The following is a 23,833-nucleotide window of genomic DNA, read 5'->3' as shown; positions in this document are numbered from 1 at the left end:
GCCTGATAAAAACTCTGAGGAAGGTCATTTCGATCAAGATACAAGTGTAGCACTGATTTTGCACTTTTTTTAAAATTATTTTTCTTAATCTCATACTCTTCTCAGAACCAGATCAAGCTAACAAAAGTGATAGAGGCCTAATAATAATTTTAAAAAATGATAAGAGGCCTAACGATAATGACCAACCCTGGATTATTTGCTTAACATTCAAGTAGAAAGTTTGACTTGGCTAACTAATTGCGATAGCAGTACATCTAATTTAGCATACGCTCCATTTTTGGTTTAAAACTAAGAACATAAAAGCAAGTAGTTTGAACTTCGTAGTAGTTATGTGCCAGTGACAAGGGTTAGTATTTCGAAATATTTCGATGTTCAGGTGATGAAATCGGTTCTATTCTCAACCAATAGAAACAAGAAAAAAGAAACTATTTAGGGTCTGCCAGCTGATGGTATATGACGCATTTTTTAAGAAGAAACAGAAATTGGTATTCAAGGCATCGTCATCCATTCCCCATTAAAATTGTGCTGGAATCAGTATAAGAGATGTTGAATGCACCACTAAATGGTTCTGGATTGCATGGTCTAAGAAAAGCATAATTCACGTACTTGCATTACAGATACACGAGAACCAGACGAGCAATTGTAGCACCTGAAAGACAGATTCTATGAGATGAAAATTTCCTTCATTGCAAATATCCAAGGAGGAAGCTTAACTATATATCCCTGACTATACATGTTCATTGCATTCAGCGCCTATGCAACAAAATCACAAGAAGCAGTTGAGGTTTAGCCTCACTTGGATGCAGAATTGGAGGGTGTGATGCACAAGATATCTATTTTGCAGCGGCAACCACAGCAGATCGTGCTTGAGCAAAAGCAGATATAAGTGATCCAAGCTGCAGTTTATCATTACAGCCAAAGCTCAACCTGTACCTGCACAATGAACGAAAATGCAATTTGAGTAACAATATTTGCATCAGTTCAACAGCCACGGTCAATCCATCAAAAGATTCAGTAAAAGAGGCTGAATACATAATCTGTTCTCGAGAATGAGATGACCCACTTAATGTGAAGCCCATTTTCTATTTTTTTGACTCCCAGAAATCATGGCAAGGATGTTTGCCTGGTAAGATAGCAGGGCACAACAGTGCCAATTTAAGCAGTCTACTTCAAGCCAGGTCTCCAGCCCACTCAAGGAATTTGTTATAAAGCCACATCATGCCTATCCTTGGTGACAGACACTACCTGCTAGTCGCATCTGAAATCTCTGTCCTACCCTCCCCACCACCATCTCTTTTGTAAGATAAAAGCTAGGATATAATAGTTCAAAGGATGGGGAAAGTTCAATGTTTGAAGAAGACCGTAGTCTAGAGCATCAAAAGACCATTTGAAGAAACAACCAAAATAATAGATAGTGATGCATCTATGTTAATAAAATTTCTATTTCAATGTCTAAACCAAAATAGCATGAATTGATTCTGCAAGACAAGGTTGCTTAAAGACATACTACAACAAAAGTCAAAGGCAAGCAGCATAGAAACCAATTAATATTTGCTGCTATTGTACCTAGGTAGCATCCAAGACACTTCTAACATAGCTTAGGAGGATTCATTCATTCCGAAGTTGCATTAAGACTACTCAACCAATGAACTTCATCTGCAAGTGGATATAGTCTAGTTTGAAGTTATATTGTATGGTAAGATACTTTGAACCCTATCAATTGATCAGCAGAACTTGTTTTCTCAACAATTTATGCCTTGAACTTTCTAAGAGAGATTTCCAGTCTTAAATTGGGGGCTAATATACCAGTAAAATCAGTATTCTAACACCGAGTACCACCAACCTATTCCTTCCTAGCTTAGCTTTTGGCAAATACAGTATCCTGATTGTTCAGCTTTCTCTTTTCTTATTATTTGTTTAATTTTTCCACACGGCTCAAATTTTAGGTAAAAGAATGCACATTATTGACGTTGAATGAGTACCAGTTTAGGATCATTTAACTCTAGTTTTGTGCTTTCTTCAGAAATTAGCATGTGATTGCTTCAAGGACCAGAAGAAACTGAAGTCGTGAACTTGAAATTTATTTTTATTGGGACTTGAAACATGAAGTTGCTAATTCACGCAGGACTCATGAGATGAAGACTATTTAGCAAATCGTTTACGTAAGGAAACCCACAGCACCAAGTTGTATAATCTAGAAAATGCGGTGTACATTCACAGAACTGAAACAGAGTTGATACATACTCAATGTCAGCCATTTGATTTATCAGCTGAACTCGAACATCCGATGGCAACCTGATCCTAAAAACAAACCTGGAAACCAAGCCTTAACGTTAGCGAAGGAAATTTACTATTAGGTGGACATCTGAGAATACAAGTAATGACATGGTTAGTACTGACATGGTTACTTCTCTTATAATATCCACAAGGGCCAAGCCCTTTCTCGTCTTGATCTCAGAAATTTCTGGACACAGTTAAGTGTCACAAACACAGGAAAAGAATTCATTTGAAAGGAAAAAGTAATTGATAAAGCAAATTGACTTCACACAAAGACAGAAGGATACTCCTCCAGCTAACTGCAAATGGCTCATTCAGGAGCCAGTGTGAAATCTGCTCGATATCTCTAGGCAACGGATTCCCAGTGCATAAGTACACAGCTTCTTCAGTTATTTGCTGGGAAGCCATATGCGTTGACTGCACGGACCAGGAAACTTAACAGAAATGTGACTTTGAAAAAAATTTACATGCCATTAATTTAGAGAACAACTCTTGCAAGTCAATAATAAGAGAAATCAAAATTATCCACCTAGTTTAAGAATGCATCAGGCACAAGTTTAGATTAGATTATGTTATTGCAAAGAAACTACTTAAAACAGATCCACTACAGAGGCACATAGAGCTGATGGTGCCCACTGCTATTTCTATATGTCTAGCAGCAAATGAAACTAATAATTGTTTGTGCAGTCATTGAGTTGAACAAGCATTATTGAATGTCACATGATCTCTAGTTTAATATAACTTCTGACTTATAATTTGGTATTTGAATAAGACATAACCAGGTAGTTCTTGCATTGGGAAGTGAAGAATCATCATGCATGACCTAACAGAGCACACAAGAATCAAAGAGAAATATAGTTGATTTCGACTTTGATAAAAAAACTTTACTGTCCAACTGAAGTTTTTTATTTCATATTTTTTTAACCCACAAGCTGAAGCTTTTGAACAAGAAAATGTGCAAAAAAGAGGAATTGCAATGCAAATTTCTTAAGCAAAAGGAAACACAGTAGGCAATAGCTGAAATAAGCTGTTCCTCAATTCTTTTGTGGCAAAACATTGATTTTTTTTTTTCATTTTTTAATTTCTGGCAAGATTTGAATTTTACAACCTACAATTCAGATCTGTGTGTCTGAGGAAATGAAACAACTGAATTATTGAAAGGTAACAAGAACCTGCAAAATATTCAAAGCCTTTCTCATATCTCCATTGCAAAGCCGTACAAGAGCCTTCAGGCCACTGTCAGTTACATCAAGCCTGAAACAGGGAACTCCTTATCTTAGAAAGCTAAAGCAAAAGTAATTCCAGTAATTAAAAACTGAAATGGCATTCAACACCCTTTTTTTGTTACTTACTATCAACCTTTCACAACATTAATGTTTCTCAAAAACCAAAAAAAAAAAAATCTCTCTGGAGTAAAAAGAGAAATTTGCACTCTCTATTCCAAGCTAGTTAGACAGCACAAGATAACAAATCTGCAGAATTTGTGGAGCATGTCTGGCTGACACCTTGAAATTAATCTGCTGATGTTAACTGGTCTAATTGTAGGATACAACAAATATTAAAATTGCATCCATTTACTCTCAGTATGTTGCATCTTTCAAAGTCCAGAGCACTTCAAGATAGCCTTAAAACTCAAACATTTTTGACAAAATAAACATAAAAATAAATGCACAGCACCATGGTATGTCAACAAACAGAGAAAGGCTTTTCAGGACTTAAACTAATTGCTGTTGCCTTGGCATCAATTCACGCCATTTGGACACCACCAACCACAATGTCTACATACTATTATGATCCATTCTATCTACATGAAAACCAGTATGCACAAATTATATCAACTTGTGACTGTCAATTAGTGAGACAACATACAATTCTGCATTGGTATGTTCATACAAATGGCAAAGGCTGTCAAGTTGCCAACGTAGCAAAAGAATGTATGGATTTCCTTATAGTCATTAATCATCATTATGACTTTTCAAAAAAAAAAAATCTTCCATTTTTTAATTTCCTGCTTTTAAGTACACAAATATGAAAGTTTTGCGGCATTAGCAGCACCTAGAGAGGCTAGGTCTATCCTGCTTTACCTCTCCAGGTACATGCTCTTATTTGTGATAGGACCAGCAGTTGGTTGGAACTTATCATTCTTACTAATCTAAAGGACATGACCTGCCATTGACAGTTGGTCCAAAGGGATCTCCATGGACTCAGAAATATAACTTCGCAACTTCCAGTTATCTGAAGGAAAACAGTAGTATAACAGCCACAAATAAAGAACTATGAATAAGATAACTTAATAGGCTTTCTTCATGTTCAAAATTGAGTGAAAAGATTAGAGAATCAAGGGCATAAAGAGAAGCAGGCAACAAAGAGCAACAGAGAAAACACGTGCTGAAGGTAGACAGTATGACACTAGAGAGTGACTGACCAAGATAGGTTAGAGACCCATGAAAAAGACTCGTTCACATTATCAGTAGCAAAAATGTAATACCCTGTTGGTGCAAAGTAGAACATTGACTAGGAGAACATAGAAGGGAAAAAATGTGAGAAAAGTGTGAAGAACCTGAAGAAATGTGGCAAGAATGAAATGTAAGTCTTGTGAGATGGCAAACTATGTGAGTAATTATTCCATAATATACATTATTAAAATCCTTCTCCATACTTTCCATTAGAAAGTAAGGTAATTTCTTATCAATTTATTATTAAATATATCTACATTGTGCACAGCAAGTGCTCCAACCATTTCTTGTACAATAGGAAGTTAAACAGAAAATCACTACTAAAACTACTCGTACAGGTGCAAAAGGCACAAACCAATCATATTGCCATCACTTAGACATGAAAGTTAAAGACAACCAATCACCCGTTACACAAGTAGAAGATAGTAACACACAGGTACTAGTAGACAAGTACTTGAAAGACCATTAAAGATGCCAAAGTAAACACTACACCAGAATAGGGGGCAAGAAAGAAATATCCAAGTCTGCACATGCATAAAATTACCTTGAACAATTTTATACTCACCCTTCAGCCTTAATAACATGGTTAAGCCGCTCACTGACATGATAAGTTTCAAGTGGAGCAAAGCGGAATCGTGTACATCTCGATTGAACTGCTGGAATAATCTTGTTGACGTGATTACAGATTAAGGCAAATCTGGTGTTTTTGGTATATTTCTCAATCACTGTTGAAAAAACAAGCACGGATGTTAAGACCCAAAGAATCAAATGAAAAATAATGTACAATCGATAGCTTCTTGCCTCGACGAAGAGCAAATTGCGCATCTTTTGTCATGGCATCAGCCTCATCCAACAGCACCAATTTCACAGAAAACTTCACACTGCAAAAGAGAAGTGATTGGGTATATTATAGCTCCTCTAGAGATTAAGAAGTGTACACACTATTTCCATGGTTTATTAACATGCATGGATCAAATTTAGGATTTGACTACCAAAGACATGTTGATTTTCAACTTAGACTAGTAAGAAGTTTAATCTGGAATCCAACTGCAAATCATGACAAGTGCAGCAGTAGGAGTATGAGATGTAAATGCAGAAAACTGAGGATTTGCAATGAGTCAGGCAAAGAGAAGTACAGCCTGCATTAATAGTCTCATGATACGCAAATGAAAGAGCTTCAATTGAAAACAAAAATTGGGCCTTTTGAAGCAAGAACACCTTCTATCACAGTATAGGCTATTTAAACTTGACCAAGATTACTACCACGTGTGAAAATTTGACCCTTTATTTTCTTGGCACAGACAAGAGCGTTTCGATCAGGCTATACAACTCGCAATAATGCAAATATTCTCAAACAATTCAACCCAGAAATTTTGATGTTTCTGAACTTTCACGTAGACTACATATAAACATTAACATGTACAAAAGAATATATATAGATACACAAGCCTACCCAAAAGAGATGCTTTGAGTGCTAGCAAAGTCCTGAATCTGTTGCCTCACCACATCAATCCCTCGATCATCCGATGCATTAAGCTCCAAAACCATATTATGCATTTGTGACCCATAAAGCTTCCGAGCCAGGGCCAGAACAGTTGATGTCTTTCCAGTCCCAGGTGGCCCATAAAGCAGCAAATGTGGTAATCTATTAGTACTAGCAAGCTTGTCGACTGTTTCACGAAACACCCATAAAAATCCATTCTTTTGATAATAGGTCACCTCTACCCATATAAAAACAAGTGCAGGAAAGCAAAAACAAAACTTTTGAAGCAAAATGAGAAATTGTTGGCGGAGTTCTTTTCAACTGCAAGAGTAGAAATAGCATCCTAAATCACACTCAAATACCCAATTGTTTAAACTTTGAAGTGTCCACCACCTAAATTTAAGCAAATCACAGTAATCAAAGCCTACACTCTTTCATACATAGCGAGATATCACACACTAGTCATATGCCCATAAACTGTTCGATGAAATGCTACAAAGAAGCTAATATCTGGATAAAAAAAAAAAGAAAAAACAAGAGAAAGGGCAGCAAAAATTATAAAAATCCTCAATGGTTCTTTTTCTCCAAAATTTTCTCGTTAAGTAGAGAAAAAGAATTTGATAATGGAAAGTGAATCTTAATCTCACTGGTGTCAACTATATCGCGATGAGCGGCGACGTCAGCAAGGGATTGAGGGCGGTACTTTTCGACCCAAGGTGTGGCTTTTGGGCCAGTGCCAGTGGAGACGATAACGTTCTTGCCCTTGTTTTTCACCGTGGTGGTGACAATAGCGGCGGTGTTGGTGTTGTTCTGGTCATCGTCGATTTCCATGAAGGAGATTTCCTCTGCCATTGTTTGGAGCTCTGAAAATTTAGAACTATCTTCTCACTTTACCATTGTCTTGAAAGAATATATTGTGGTCTTTTATTTACGTATTGGCGCCAAATCCCAACCTTTTTTTCCCATTTTTCTTTTTTTTTTTAATTAAAGTTGGGTAAAAAGTCCCAAACATCCTCCAACTTTTATCCAAGTAAAGTTTTAGTTCTCCAACAATTAAAAGAAAAGTTTTGGTCCTCAATCTAACAAAAGAGTATAGTCGTGGCCTTTTCCGTCAAGTCAAATAGTTGAGATCGACGGAAAGCATCATCACGTGAGACACATGATCGAATATCAAGGGCATTATAGTTTGTGCAGGAGTGTTTACTAAATAAAAATAGTTTGACCATGGAAAATCGCACAATGGGACCTCATTGCTCATTCCTATCAATATAAAATTACTCATCCCATTTAATGAGGGGAGATTAAAGAAGAACTTGCTATTCTTTTCTCCGGAACAAAAATAAAAGTTTCTTGAGTGCTCTCCTGCTTTCCTTAGGAAGTATAATCAGTTTAAATTAAGGATACAGAAAACCTTAGTACCCTATTGTTGTAATGAAATTCATGAGTGAACAAGCCCCAGACCTTGGTAATTGACACAAGTTTTGACAGTGGAATTCCTATACAGACCCCTCTAATCCCTGCGATTGCGAATGCTGATACGATTGTAACCTATAATCAAACGAACTAGCAAATCCTAGGAAGGTAGTTGGTGCCACAATCAAGAGTAATGTCTTGATTGATAAATCGGATGAACACTCAAAAAGATTCTAAAGTGTTCAAGGGTACTCAAAGAGCCAAAGAGAGTTTTCTCTCTTGATAATTTTTTGGAATAAATTTCGTATCTATCATTGAAAAGAAACAAAGCTTTTATAAGTCTTTTACATATTGAAATTCTAATTAAACTTGGAAAGACTCACGACCCTACTTATCCCTAAGCAAGCCGAACATGATAGGCCTTATAATGGACGAATCTAAGCTTATATAGCTGATCCATTTGCTACTTTCTAATGACTAAAAACCTGATATGTTTGGATACCCCAAATTTGGATAATTTGGTTGGAAAAACAAAATCTATGATTTGGGTTTCTGACAACATGTGCCGAATTGAATTTTGAGAATCATGAGCAATTATGGCTTTCGTATACCTTCTGGTGGATAAGAAATGTCCTTAACAGCTGCGGGTCCCACACTTTGACCCACCACCCATCTCATTTGCCTTCACATGTTGGATATATTGGCCGGCACATTGAGATTTGGGATTAGAAGCGATTATCATGTCTTTGCATGATAAGACAAATAACATTCTACCATTGCGTTAGATTTTTTTATAAAAATTTGTATTTTTATTAGTCTTCCAAATACCTAGGTTGGTGGGGCACAACCGCGAGCAAAATTTGGCCTCCTCAACCCATTAATTTTAATTTGCAAGACTAAAATGCTCCGATCACAAACAAAGCGCAACAACTAGTTCTAAAAATATTATTCGTGCACCAAAAGCTAAACTCTTAAAATGTCAATTGTGTGGGTATTTCTGCTCAATCCGATAGCTTGGATCGAATGTGTATGGATAGGTGTGCCTGCTTCATGAACTGTGCCGCATATTTCTATAGGCATTGAATATATGTGCCGCCATTACATCTCTCATGGCAATCCATTAATCAATAATTTGGGGTGGAGAATGCGGTGGCTATATCTCCGGATAGGGAGCATTGTGAATATCTGGATCTCCCATATCATGGTGTGCAAAGTACATGTCATTCGGTTGCTGATGTCTAATGAAGTTATGCATGGCATAACAAGTAATAACTACATTTATTTGAGTTGTCATCATATAGTTCAGCACGGCTTCCTGTAAGATAGCAAATCTCCTCTTAAGGACATCAAAGCTTCGCTCTATGACATTGTGTAGAGCAAAATACCTGTAATTAAAAAGTTTTTTGACAATGGTAAATCTTCCCCTCCTACAACAACTTACATCCGCTTGTCATCCCCTATAAGGTGGTAAAAAATTGGGCAAGTTTTAATACGTAGAGTCAACCAAATAGTATTTGCCTATCACAAATTCCAATTTTTTCAAATTAGTTGCGTGGAATTACTGCTCAATATACATACAGGGATTATAAATTATACCTGGAGGAAGGATTGGGAAGTGATTTAGGCTAGTCAAAACCCCATCCAAAACTCGGGTTCATGTGCATTTCCTTCCCAACCAATATAAACGTATACAAATCGCATATCGTGATCGCATACAACTAACACATTTTGTGATTGCACTCCGTGTCTATTGGTGTATGCCATCTGCTGTCCGCTCGGGACAGAAGCAGGTTCGCGTGTCCCATCAATGACTCCAATACATTCCTTCACAACCAAAATAGTAAAACACGCTTTTAGATTTATTTACACACCCATATGACTTTGTGGACTAAATATCACCACCATAGCCTAAAAATTAAACAATAAATATGTCAAAGTTTCCATCTAGTAATGAAAAGTGAAGGGCAAATACTTTTAAGTAGAAGACCTAACTTTATTAGTCTTGTTTTTTTAGACCCGTGAGATGTAAGAATGTTTAGTTGGCTGGCAACCTATACATTCAACGTTAGTTACAATTTTTTTAAGAAACGAATTTGCAAAAGCAAATATGAAAAAGTTATTGGGGTATTTAACAAAATCTAATGCGTTAAATTTTTTAATAGCGTTTTGGCTTCGACAATTTCAGTTAACCGTTCTTCAAACCACGGCTAAAATCTGCTATCATTCATAATTTTCGGATAGACTTCATCCTGTCGTCTTGGAATAATGATGAATTGAGTGAATGTGCATAGCCCCCAGATGATTTCGTAAATATTTCGGTGCACTGTCTCCGTCGAATGGTTAAATCGGTTAGCAATCATACGCATTCGCATATTGTGGCTCAGCATGACCAAAGTCAACACCAGTGCCTCTCCTATTATAACCCGTTTCTACTAATTCTGTGGGACAAATTCACATTTAGATAGTACATGGTACAATCTCATGAAAGAATCTACATTTAACCTTGTTGCATCCATAATTCAGGTATGATGCCCTAACTTCAATTCTTCAATCCATTGTCGGCCAGTTAATGCAGATATTTTACACGGTACTTTCTGGATAAGGCCCCCGTATGGTTCTGCATTTGGGCCAAATAATAGGGCAGCACCAACTGCAAATAGAAGATCATCTTCATCCAATGACGAGATTATCCCCTGGCCATCACGAAATGCGCTCATTTGTTGTTCTGTAAAAAAAGAAAGAAATTTGGAGGTGTACTACTATTTAAAGCCTTGAGATGCCGATCATAACAAATTCAGAGTAACAAAATATAACTTGTACACCAATCATTCAATCCTTATAAAGGCAAGATAATGCTTCGATGTCTCGAGAAAATTACCTATCTATATAGGAGTGCATGTGATCCTGATAGGAGCTTAGAGAATAGGCTATTATGTAGTTCGCCTTTGCCAGTGTACCACCGAATACATGTAGTCTTGGCTCATGCCTTGTCAGCCATTACAACATTTTATTGTATGGTTACGATAAGCTAAAATAAGGAAGGCTGCACGACGTATTAAATTGCATATGACCATTGATCAGTTTTGATTGCTTTCGTGTGTTTTGCTTTAGTCACTTTTTGTTTTTCAAATTTATATGGGTTTAATTTTTACGCAGCTTGCACATTTATTCAATTTACCCCAATATTGTGCTTCAATCTTTGAAGTAGTCTATTCAGCAATACTTTGGCAAACTATAACCAGTCGTCAGCTCTACTTCTCACTTCAAAGCATATTATTGACAACAGTCTAAAACTTCACAGTTGTACATACACCTAGTTAGAAGCTATCATAAAAAGAACCATAAATTCAACCATAAATTTTGATAACATATCTGTACACAACCAATTACTTCTTTTAGTATTTGAAAGAAAATCGACTATGCGATGCATTTCCAAAAAAGTCGCGCCGAATCTCATTTGACGTGCATAAGCACTTACAAATGGACACCTGTTTGAGCCAAGTCTCTTGTCCTATATTTGCATGAATGTCAAGTTTCCCAATATCTGGATGTCCCAACCCGTTTTGCTTTTTCCGAAGAAAATTGGATTTCCTTGGCTGGAAGCCTTATAGTATGTGCGATTTATGAATGGGATCAGTAAATGCTTCCGTTTACAAATATAGATCGTTTACTTAAGGATTAATATGTAAAATACATACCTAAAATATCACTAGATGGTTTAGGCTCCGTAACCACTTTACTGCCTTCAACTTTTGATTGTTGGCACACCTAACAAATTTTTGTTCACAAACAATTTTTGATAAATAAGTATAATAACTAGAATAAGTGGCCAATTATTGGTCCAACGTTATTGAGTTAATAAAGCCAATTTTTTATAAATAACTATCAAAACTATAATAACCCCATGATTGATGTATTACCTTAATAACGAATCGACTAATTCTTTTTTTTCTATTCCCACGATATAGCAAGTTTCATCACCATTGTTAGTACCATCCATATAAATTAGATCCTCTTAAGAAATATCAAGTTACAAAAGGCATTAGAAATTGCAAGTGTTTATGTCAGATAAGATGTACATAAACAAATTCCTTTTTTTTATATCGTTTGATCAAAAATTAATAGAAAAATGCATGAAAGATCAACAAATCATGTGTACCTCAGGCAAGGTAATTTACATGAAGTTGTTAGAGTTATTCAGTATACTATAATTTTCTCAAATTGCATGTCTTCAATTAGCACGCTTTAAAAGAAAACAATTGTCTGGAAAACAACCCTATGTATGTATAATGAAAGGTTAAAAATGTATTTTTAGAAAATTATGCCCATAAAAAGCTGGTAATTTTTGAAGTTGTTGAAGAAAACACAACTGGTATTTTATGAGATGTCTTGGAAAAAAAGCCATAAGGAGACGGTAGTTTATGAGGATTGTAAATGTTCTTGTCATGCATTCCTTTTTTTCAGTTATTTATATACAAATTAAAATGTACAAACTTAATTATGAATTGTAATGCAAATAAAGAGACATTAGTGTGTTAATACGCTTTAAATACTTCTACGTTATACATTGTTCCTTCTATATTAATACACTTTTTCAAAATTACATTTAGTTAGAATGGTTTAGAAATAAATATAATAAAATAAAAATGATGTAACTATCAAGTAAGAAGAGCTGCAGGTAATTTGGGGATTTTGTTACGAGTAATTATGCCTAAAAATATCATTCCGTTTGCATCCTCAGTTGACTGGAGTAATATAGCACAATGTTGATATGTATAACGTAATTAAGTGGTGCAATTAGTAGTTTCCGCTACAGCTCATAATCTAATGATGGTTTAGGGTTGTACGGCAATTAACCATTTCATTAACTAATCACATATTAAGTAATCTTAGTATTAACTTTCTATGTACATTTAACTTCGTACACCATGGTATTTTTTATAAGTTTAATTCATAAAATTAAAATAAAACTTCGCGTAGTAGTATAACTACATTTTTCCACACGAACAAATAAATAATAAATAACTAAATCCAAACCTCTAGAAAAATACATGAATAAGCTGCCTGATAAAGAAAACAATGGACATATCCAGTACACAAAGGAAGGGAAGAGGAGTGTGCTTCCAAGTCTTAGGGAATGTGGAATTTAAACACAATGTAAAATAATAATGATGTGTTTTTGGAAGAAATAAATTGTCACATGCACCAAACTACACTAAGAAATGCCGAAATAGAAAAAGAACTTCAACCTATTTTATTTGGTGGCTCCGATCAGCTTCTCCAATGGCCATGCACAAGCATTACTATAAAGCAGTCAAAACTACTTTCCCTCTGACCCCATCTTGGGGGTAATCTCCAAAGAGTTAAGCCAGTACCCTTGAAAATCGCAAGTAAGACTCGGGAAAGTCTTTCGCCACTTGTCGTCTTGTAGTTGTAAAATAGCAATGAGCTTTCTCCCTGGGTGCACGGCTTCGAACGATTCCATAACCTGAGCTGTCATTGTTACATCAAATTTCTCAAATTCGGATTCCCGACGATCCTTAATCTTTAGTTTTGAATTTGATAGGTTGGAGAGCAAGTTGGCACACTTGACGAAAGGATTGTTCGAACTTCTACTTGACTTGCTTCCGCGAGATCCCTGTACCGAGATCGTGGCCCCTTGACTGCTCTATGCTCGCTTAACTCCTACTAAGAGAGGTTCTTGGTTAACTCAGCATCTGGGTCGACGTTGTACATTTCCTCGCTAAATTGCGAAGACGACTGCCCTCTAATTTGCGTATCTCGCTTGTGTGGAGAGAAAAGTGAATGCGGAACTGCAGAAGACTGAGTCTGGCTCCCTGTGGCAGTTTCCCCTTCCAAGACCTCAGATAGTATAGAATATTTGTCGACGCACTAGAAATATCTAAAGTTCTTATAATCCTGGTTCTCCTATTCAAAAGCGAAAATAATTAAAGCTTGTAATGTCATAATTAAAAACCAACGAATATTATTTGGAGGGACAGCTATCAAACAAATTCCCACACTGGGGGTCTTGGCCAAGTGTGTAACCAAAATAATTATCATATAAATTCATGTAAAGTGTTTTGAACTAGTAGTAATGAATCCACATTCGGTATTAGCACAGAATAAGGTAAGTGGGCCATGAATTATAAAAAAAGGAGATAAAAAAATTATTCGAAGGGTAAGCATGTATTGAAAATATAACTTGTATGCACGCTATAAGATGTCAAGACCAAAGAGATATAAACAAATTAGTAGTGTTAAATATACAATTATTAAAAAGATTAAGTGGGCATGAAACAGTAGCTACTCAACTTACTCGCTCTCTTATGGCACAACAAGCAGTAGTAATTCTATATGGTATACAAAATAGCAATCAGTCTGTCAAAGAGGGACAAAGATGAAAAAGTTAAAATGCTCATGGTTGGATAAAAAAGATAAGTATCTGTGTTGTTACCATTTGTAAATTGTTCCACTGAGAATCTTCGGTCAAGAAGCACCTCCTATTCTTGTCCCAACCAATACCAGTTTTGGACGAAAGTTGCAAACCTTTTAAATTGGCAAAGGCACGCCAAATCTTCTTCAAGCGCGTGAACTTAGAATGGTAGACGGTCCAGCTATATCGCTTTTCCCAGGTACAATTAAGGTGTGAAGCAAGTTTCATCCAATTGGCCTCTGATGCGATGTTTGGATTCCACTCCCCACTCTTTTTCCATTCAACGTACGTCATATAGAAGTGCATCTCCATGTTTTCATCCTAATGCGTTTTTGTAATGGTGTGATTTCGAGACATCTATAGAAGAAACCAAATAGACAGTTGCATGTTTAAAAGCTGGTTTACAAATTTGCATCAATGACTGCAAGTTTGCCAGATTTGTAAGCTAATTTGAAATTTTTTTAATTACAGTAGCTAATGGACTTGAATGGTCAAGCAACTTGCAGACTTGAATTTAAGGATTAATAGCACATACCGTGGCCTATTTAAATTGGTGCCCATATTTGTTTATTGGCTGAGCAACATATAAGCTAAGGTGGCACCACTATAATAGAATTTGATTTTACAAGTGCCAAACATCCACTCCTTAACTTAATAACCACTTTTTTTGTAACTCGATGCTGGTTGCTAGAAATTATTTAAGTAAACTACCTATTTTGTTATTTGAAGTGTCATAAGTGAAGAGGGTAGCCAATAATAGATGTCACGCCACAATTTCAAGGTAGATGTATGCAAGCAAGTTCCAAATAAATTATACTAATATTGAACAATACAGAGTACAAGAGAAAACAAAATGTTCAAGTAATCGGTAAAAAGATGAATTAATAGATGTGCATGAACCAAATATAAGTAGGGTCGAAATTTGTTGAAAGTATTAATTCTCACTGTTAATAAAGGTTTTATTACAATCAAACAACTACGGGCATGGATGATGGATATTCACGAGACTTACTCTGAAGTAGTTAACTAGGGACTGGATGTAGTCATTAGGATGAAGTCTCAGAAAGACAGGTGGGAGTAGTAGGACCATACAATGAGCTCCTCCACTTGTTGGACATTTACTGGTGCTCAACGTGTAAACAGTAGGTCATGATGATCTAGACCTCACACAAGTAGGAGCCAAACAAATTTGTGATTAAGCAGTCACAATTTGTGTTGGAGATTGTGGGTGGTTAGGGAGACCTAATATGTAAATCTTGGAGCTGCTACTACTTTGCGGGACAAAAAATTGTCCAATAATAAAGAGAGGTAGCACAACGCCTATTTTGCCCAAGTATTTTGCCCAAGTCAAATTCATGTAGGTGATTACCAAATGGACAAAAGCAATTAGGGCTAACGGCAACATTATAGGGGGAACAAGTTGATGTGGGCACTATAGAAAGAGGGACGACTAACCTTGTTGTCAGATTGGGGAACCCGTCGGAGAGCAATTGTGACAACCACCAATTTAGCTGTGAATATAAGCTAATAGATTTCAATTTGTCCTTTAACTCCCTACAAATCTGGTTAGCAAATTTGGCCGAGCAAATCTTCAGGTTTGAAATTGCGAAAGCTGGAAACCCAGATGCAGAAACGGCAAAAATAACTTCTATCGACTTTAGCTTTTCAAGTTTGGCTGACACACTGATGCTAGCTCTTCTCGTCGATAGCAAAATGCATTTTACGAGGTAAAAAATTGCAATAGGGTGGAGAGGTTGGTGGCATTTGTGCGGAAGAATTGTGAGCAAATTCGACGTCAGACATTTTTCATTTTCTTCACTACTTAGCTATCACAATGGATAGGGTATGCAAAGACATCCCATGCGTCTGGTCAGCAATACTTTATTTGATTTTAGAAATTCTTCCTGACCATTCATATGAATTGCTGATTTTAATAAAGTTTATGCAGTAAAGTTGGTAAGGTTCCTTAAAAAACTATGGGTCCTTTTGGATCACCTGTTTTTGGAGGTGTTTTTAAAAAACTTAACTGTAGCATTTTTTGAAAAACTTCATGTAACGTTTGGATTCTTGTTTTTGAAAAACTCTGTGTTTTTGAAAAATACCTGCGTTTGGATTGAACAGTATTTCAAAAACACCTTCTTATTAAAAGTGAATATAAAAGAATTGGATAATTGCCCAATAACTTCAGCAACAAAGCCAATAATTACCTTTTATAAAGATGGAAAAATTTTCAATGGCCAAATATAAGAAGTAGCACACTACAGCCAATTAACAAATTTTGGAGTAACAAGAAGAACTTAACTTGTTTTTTTTTTAATTTTAAAAAATATCTCAAAATATATTTTAAAAACTCTTCTATTCTTAAATATCTCAAAATATTCGTTAAAAATATTTCTAAATATTTCTAAAAATTTTGCTGCAGCAAAATTTTTCAGATATTGACCCCCAAAAACTGCTACTTCAAACGGAGCCAACTTGTTTTTGGGATTTTTGTACAATATCATTCACAAACACATGGTGCAATTAGCATTGAGGTGCACATATGGAGGTAGTGCAAACCACAAGTTAGCATATATAAGATAAACAATCGAGCCCTGAAAGACATAACACGATAACACTGACACAAATTCGAAATCAAGCGAAAATCACATGTTTTTCAATCAAAGCGTATTAAACTTTTTTATTTCTAGGCCTATCGGTCCAAAGCCTCGTAGTGTCCCCTAGTTATGCGCATTCCAATACATGTGCGCCGCCATTGCCCGCCGATCTTCGTTCCAATTAAAGATGCCCTGCTCCGACATATCGATGGGTTGGCCCGCCTGCTGTTGCTCCCCTGCTATCTGTGCATCAGCTATGGCTCCGAGGGTTGCTTCTTCGTTGAAGTACTTATCTGCTAGGGAGTATGCACGCATAAAATTGTGCAAAGTACAACATGCAAGCACAATATTATTTTGTGTTGCTATTAGATAATTCTGCATTGGACCTTTGAGTATTGGAAAAAACTTCTTAAGAACCCCAAATGTGCGCTCAATAATATTTCTAACCGATGCATGCCGCCTATTGAACAGACGTTTAGCTGCCCGTTCATGCTGCGTGCCCTGTGCTCCTCTAAACGGTGCCATAAAACCTGACATATTTCTATAAGCAGCATCTACCGCATAATATTTTCCTGTCAATGATGTCAAGTTGATGGTTAAAAGGCTTTGATTACTAATACAGAAATAGGTTCTTCTTGATTTTGTTTATGTAAGGTCTTGAAAATATCTACCACATAATTATGCACAATCTGCCAATGCCTATCTTGAAACATAAAAAGTTTATCACATACCCGGCGGTGGCATAGGAAAACTCGAATTCGGATCTAGTAAGGTATCTTGAAGAATTCGGGCATCATGAGCACTGCCCTCCCAACCGACTCGAACATATATAAAGCGCATATCATGATCGCAGGTAGCAACCACATTCTGGGATAAGTTACCATGCCGATTTATGAACCTCTCTCGTATCTCTGAGCTGCACCAAGCGGAGACGTGTGTCCCGTCTAGTGCTCCTACATAATCCTATACAAAGTCCCATAAAATATTTCAATAAATTATAAATTAAAATTTGAGTTGCGAAAAAGTTGAAATAAAATGCTAAAAAACACAAACCCGAAACCACGGCATGAGTGATGCATTGTTCAAAATTCTTGGGTGAGTCCCATCGAAATCTGTTGGCCTAACGAGATCACGACCGAGGCGAACTAATGCTCGTAACACACGACGAACATGTCGATCTATCGTCTCCGTGGAATGCTGGAACCGCTCGGCTAGAACACGGTGCCGCTCATCATGGCTCAGGCACATTAAAGTTAATGCAACGGATTCATGAACCCCCACCTGATGTGAAGGATATGCATGCCAATAACCACGCTGAACCAACAAATCACACAACATCAGGAATTGGGGAACATCCAAGCGCATGTTTTCAATAATTCTGTCCTCATGTCCGTTTATCAGCTCAAGCACATAGTCCCTCCCCGAGAGCACACTATCTCTAACTCTTCTTCTTCTGGAAACTCGGTTAAAGCGTGGGTCGAAGAACATAAAGCCTAGGAGCACAACTCCCAAAAGGATGTTATCGAAATCAATATCGTCCGTCTCGTCATCCAAGTATCCGCCCAGAATATGTCCCTGATTATCCATCGCACTGCTATCAGTATCAAGTATGCAATAAAAATTTGGGATACCCTGCAAAGAAAGGAATCAAAAGGATTAAAAATAGAACCCAACAATGCTCTGGCTATATGCACAAAAATTTGATATACAACAATCAGATAACAACTTATGAAGTTCACATCTTGTTCCTATTATGATAACAATGCTCCAGCTATTTGAACCTATTTTTATAAATGTAAAGCCTAGCAAAATAAGAAGTTTGCAGTTTCACAAATACAAGTTTCCAACAGAAGCATACTTGCTGGTTTCCAAGTTAACAAGTTGCACACCTATTGAACAATAAATCCGCAAAACATTCTAGTCGTCTGGTATAATTTATACCTGGCCAAGAAGCTTAGCTATCAGTTTCCAAGTTAACAAGTTGCGAAGCTTGGCTACAAATGTACCACAAATCCTATACAATCCCTAGGTATGGTGAATACCTAGGCAACATGATATAGAACAACTAGTGCAATCTAAAATTCTCACTAGGTTCGATCTCAGGCAAAGAATTGGCCAGTTGTTTAATGAACATTTGAAATCAAGTATAACTATGTTAATTCCAAACGTTACCAAACGATTAAATCATCTTATCCCTGCTTATGACACTGTAACAAAGCCTATTATCACACACAGCCAAAAGTTGCAGCAATCTGTTCGAACGAGCACACACAACAATTAAAAGGTCACTAAATCGATTCATTAAAATTTAGAAAAAAAATAGACTCATTCGGGGTACACAAATAGAAAAATCCGCCGTCAAAATTTCCAAGGCCAAACTACATCAAACGAAAATAAAAAGTGAAATAGTGGAATTGCATGTTCGGGGACACAAAGACAATCCAAGTGGGCTGCCACGACTAAAACTCGGATAGTATGAGCATCTATGCGGGTGGGAGGAGCCCTCGATGTCTCACAAACGCAAGTCGGGCATCGTCTGTGGTGCAGGAGAACCAAATGATACGCTCCGCTTTGGACCGGAGGAGATCGGCCATCTTAAGGTGAACATTTATGTCTAGCCCAAGCGCGCAGAGAGGCACCATTGCAGCTTCTAACTCCGCATCATCATCTACAACAGCCTTTTGACTCTTCGAAGGTGAAGAGACCTCTGCACTCCCGTTCTTGCTCTTTTTACAGCTCAAATGTGTGTCAATGCTGTCTAGGACGCGGACGTACTGCTGGAATTGGGGGGACGATGGTGAGAAGAAGGAATCGCAAGACATGTCACCCGATCTGCACTTCCCTTTGCTGTTCTTAACTTCTTGTTTTCCTTTCCGACTTACAGGCTGTGAGGGAACGTTTTCCTCGGAGGAATCCACGTCCACAACCCCCTTTCCTGAACAGCGTCTAGCAGCTCTCTCCATTTGCTGCTCGTCGGCCGAGTTGGGCGGTGAATCTCCATATCCAGCGCTGAAATCCCCAGTCGTCCCTCGATTCATGAAAACTTCTTCGAGCATGTGATAAAGTAGGCATGAGCAATTGTAGAATCTAGCGTATGCCTCGTTCACCTACAACAAAGCAGAAGATAGCAAAAGCACAATGAATGCAACTCTAAAAAACATATGATTGCATTAGAGTTAGGAAACCAGCAATTAAATCCAAGGGGGGAACAGTTAATGCAAGGGGGAAGATAAAATCCAACAGGGAGACCATTTTTATCGATTCCGAATGGCTTAAAAGTAAGAAACCAGCAAGTCAATCCAAGGAGGGGGACAGTTAAACTGCGAGGGTGAAGATAAAATCCAAAGGGGAGACAAATTTGCATAATTTCAATTCGCCTAACGAGAAACCAGCAAGTAAAGGGTATAGTACGGGGGGACAGTTAGTGAAAGGGGGAAAAGAAAATCCAAGGGGGGAGACAGTTTTCAATAGTTCAGATTGGCTTAAAATACAGAAACCAGCAAGTAAATCCAGCAGGGAAATAGTTATATCCAAGGGGGAAGAGAAAATTCAAAGAGGGGGCAGTTTTTAATAATTCCAAATGGCTTAAAAGTAAGAAACCAGCAAGCTATACCTGAACCAGTTGGCTCCACCGTTCATCATCCATCATGAAGGTGTAGTTCGTTGAGTCCCACCCCATGCCAGTGCCCCGTTTCTTGAATGAAATGTAAAGCCTAGTGATGCTCTGAAGGGCATAGTACTTCGACCGAATACTATTGCTGGAAAATGGAATTCCGAACCTCTGAAGAAGCATGTTAGTAACCTTGGGGATGACATGGCTCCCGATGTTTTGAGACGATATCTCTCCACTCCTATGCATATGCAGTAGATGTTCGGCAAACGCAAATTCATGTTCAGATGTGAAACTGTTACGTTTTGAGTACTTCCCTTTTGACGGTTTCATCTTATTTCTCTTTAGGATACATAAACAAGAAAATTGGGCATAAGAGTCAAAAAACAGACAAATGTGTCCTCGTTGTCATATAAAAATGGAGAAGGCAGTCGCACATGAGGTTGTAAGTAGAAGGCTAAATGCAATTGGCTAACCTTAAAGTAATTAGTTATGTAAAGTTGCAAATCGTTTTCTCCTTGAGCTGACAGCGAACAACAATTGCTAAATCCCCTACTCATTCGCAAGACTGTGAAGTATATATAGAAAATACAATCCTAGAGGTCATTTAATTGACTAAACTTCAACAGAATTAGACCAACTGACAAGTCTAACTTACCTTTCCAAGCACGCCGCGTCACAGGGGGCATGTAGCTCCAAGGAGGAGACAATAAAAGGACAATGAAGTAGCTGCAGCCGCAGTACTTACATAAAATGGAAGAAATTAGGTCCCCAAACTCATGCAAATTACTCAGCAAGACTGTGAAAATACACAAATATACTACAGCCAGCACTTTAAATCTACTACAGCCACCGTTTGGTTCGGAACAAATTATACATTGAAGTACATTTATAGCTCTGAAGAGGGTCAATTATATGAAAAAATATGCGGCAAACAAGTCAAGCGCCTATTCCAATAACACCGAATGTGCATAACAAAGACGATCGTCGGCAATGAGCAATCCCAAATCAAAAGAAGTTGTGAAGAAATGTTTTCAATAATTTACAATTAAGAACCAATATGAAAGACGCTGAACAAGTTTAAATCTACTACTTCATGTTCAGTCACTATTTTTTTTCCAATCGTCGGAAACAGATTGAAGGCGAAGAAAGAGACATCAATTTAGATGGTTGCATTGGATAAAAAATTTCAACTGTAGCCCTACTCTGTATGAATAAACCCAAAACTCAACGAACTCACCTGCAAGTTCCTTGAAAAAGAGGAGGCAGGAACCGAACTTCTTGTGGGATGCAGCAGCGTACCGCCAATATCTTCACGAATTAACTACTGTAGCAGGGCCGAGCGAGTGATAATCGCGCAAGGGCACCTCAACGAAAAGAATCTACAGCGTGTGACTCCAATTGCAGATCTGCCCGCAGCAAGCTCAGGTGAAACGCACAGTTGTTTGTGTAGCTCAAGTTTCGTTCCAATTAACTCTTAGCTGCCGGGCTGGAGGCGTGGAATCGATGGGCTGCCCCGCTTGCAGAAATCGTCGGTTGGTCGCTCTTCGAAATTCGAAAGGAGGAGCTGATGTCCGAAGGCTTCTTCGTTCTTAGCTCAGCTCAACAGAGAAAGGATAAGAAACTTTACACTGTGGCATCATATGACCGAAAAACTGTTTTTACTCTTCAGGAGCTAAAACGGTGTAGTCTTGCTACAGTAGGCACTGTAGTTTTTTGGTGAAAAGCTGTTGACCACTTTTTGTAGTTTGACTACAAAAATAGTTTTTACAAAAACTACCGATCCAAACAGAGCCTATATAGTTTTAAAAACCAAATGTTTGAAAACTGATGTGTCCAAACAAAGTTTTGAAAACTTTATTTTCACAACTAAATTAGGCAAACCAAATATCCATTCCAAGCATATCTACTAACAATTAACACTAACAAAGATGATGTTAAGCACTTTGGTTGGACTTCAATCTGCCAACTCCTACATGACCTTAGTGAGGTTCACCAAGGGTAAAATTTTCTTCGTTAGCCTCTTTAACTGCATTTGACATTTCAACTATATCTTGCACTGCTTGAACCATATTTTGAAGTGAGTCATTAAGTTTCATTTGAACCATATTTTGAAGTGACTCATTAAGTTTCGTGGCATGAGCATGTGTCATTAGACCCACTAGCATAATCACGGGATCGACCTGAATTCCTTGATCAACTGGACAGCTTGAGCAACTCCATTACTGCAACTATGCCTATTGAATTGAGAACAATTTCCTTGACAACCGACTTGTAGTGTTGGAGAATTTGCTTTTGGAATGAAGTTGGGGGAATCTGAAAATCATGCTAGAAATGCTTCTCACATATCTTTATATACTCTAAGGAAGGAAGTAAGTGGGCACGCCGGGCTATCATCAAAATACGCTTTTAGATACGATATATACCTATTGGTAGCCATTAAAATTGACAAGATACAAAATAAGGAGTAGAAGGAGGGAGACCAAGGGCTTACTTGTTTCAGAAGAAGAATAACAGGGAACAAAGAAGGGAATTTGCGAAAAAGATCGAGGATTGTCGAAAAATAGAAGGAGCTCTGGTATTACATCTTTCAGCAGTATCAAACCACAATAAAAAAGTAAGACTGAAGAAGGTGTCTTGAAATTGAGTACCTGTTGTACATGTATTAGAAGTAATCGAAAGCATAATGTCCTAAAAAACATAGAAGTGCCCTCGAGACATGCATTGACATGATAGACTATAAATACAAGTTATTCTTAATAAGCTTTGAAAAGCCTGCCAGCTTAGGCATTATGAATTTTGAAAATATTAAATTATTCATGCAAATAGTGGTCTTAAGATCTCAAATCTTAGATCGAATGTATTTTTGGGGTAGGCTGATTAAAGGGGATAAACATAGCTAAAACATAGGTGGTAGTTACTCGAGAGGTAAGTAGACACGTGTCCTACAAGTGTCAAGATATAGTATAAAAAGAGCGTTTCGAAAGATAAAACTAAGGAAAATAGTCAAATTCACCCCTAAACTATATGTTACTTATGTTGATGTTGCCCCTACTTTATATTTTTGCCCAATTTAATCCTTAACCTTATGTTCATGTTGCAATTCCAATTAAGGAGTTTCATGGTAGTGCCACCACATAAAACCTGTTTAACTCCTGATAGACCAAATAAATAAGGGTATTTTTGAAACTTTGGATTATCTCCTTCGTTTATCACCAAATTCCATTGCTTGCTACCCACGTCCTCCTTCTCCTACCCATCTTCTCCCAGCTCTCATTCCCCTTTCTCTTCCCCCACATTTGATTTTGCTCTTAAATGAGACACATCTGGGGTTCAATCTCTGGTGAAGGATGTCCCTTTTATAATGGTGAAGGATGTCCCTTTTATAATGCCAGGGCAAGCTAAATTCAACAACAAGTAGGGGTGAGCAAATTCGGTTCTTACCGAATTCATAACCGATTTCAAATTCAATTCGGTAATTTGAAATCGGGTATTTGGTAATTTGGTACAAATTCGGTACGTATCAAATTCACCGAATTCTAATATGGTATGAAATAGGTA

The 23,833-nt window shown here is 37.3% G+C and overlaps 1 protein-coding gene across 2 annotated transcripts; it reads right to left on the bottom strand.

The window, feature by feature from the left end:
- Positions 1–551: 551 nt before the first annotated feature.
- LOC113712415 (replication factor C subunit 3) lies at positions 552–7,133 on the bottom strand. 2 transcript variants are annotated; one of them, XM_027235833.2, is made up of 10 exons: positions 6,864–7,133; positions 6,187–6,403; positions 5,535–5,614; positions 5,299–5,458; positions 3,450–3,531; positions 2,565–2,694; positions 2,401–2,464; positions 2,245–2,313; positions 797–933; positions 552–649 (listed from the first exon to the last, which is right to left on the bottom strand). In XM_027235833.2, exons 1-9 carry the CDS (start codon positions 7,066–7,068, stop codon positions 834–836), a joined length of 1,107 nt encoding a protein of 368 aa, XP_027091634.1. In that variant the 5' UTR covers positions 7,069–7,133; the 3' UTR covers positions 552–649; positions 797–833. The 2 variants fall into 2 exon arrangements, with proteins under 2 accessions (XP_027091634.1, XP_027091633.1); XM_027235832.2 differs by having other exon boundaries at positions 552–933.
- Positions 7,134–23,833: the final 16,700 nt, after the last annotated feature.

The sequence above is a fragment of the Coffea arabica genome, chromosome 10e (genome assembly GCF_036785885.1).
Source record: "Coffea arabica cultivar ET-39 chromosome 10e, Coffea Arabica ET-39 HiFi, whole genome shotgun sequence".
NCBI classification, from domain to species: Eukaryota; Viridiplantae; Streptophyta; class Magnoliopsida; order Gentianales; family Rubiaceae; genus Coffea; species Coffea arabica.
This window is presented reverse-complemented; position numbering and strand designations above follow the sequence as displayed.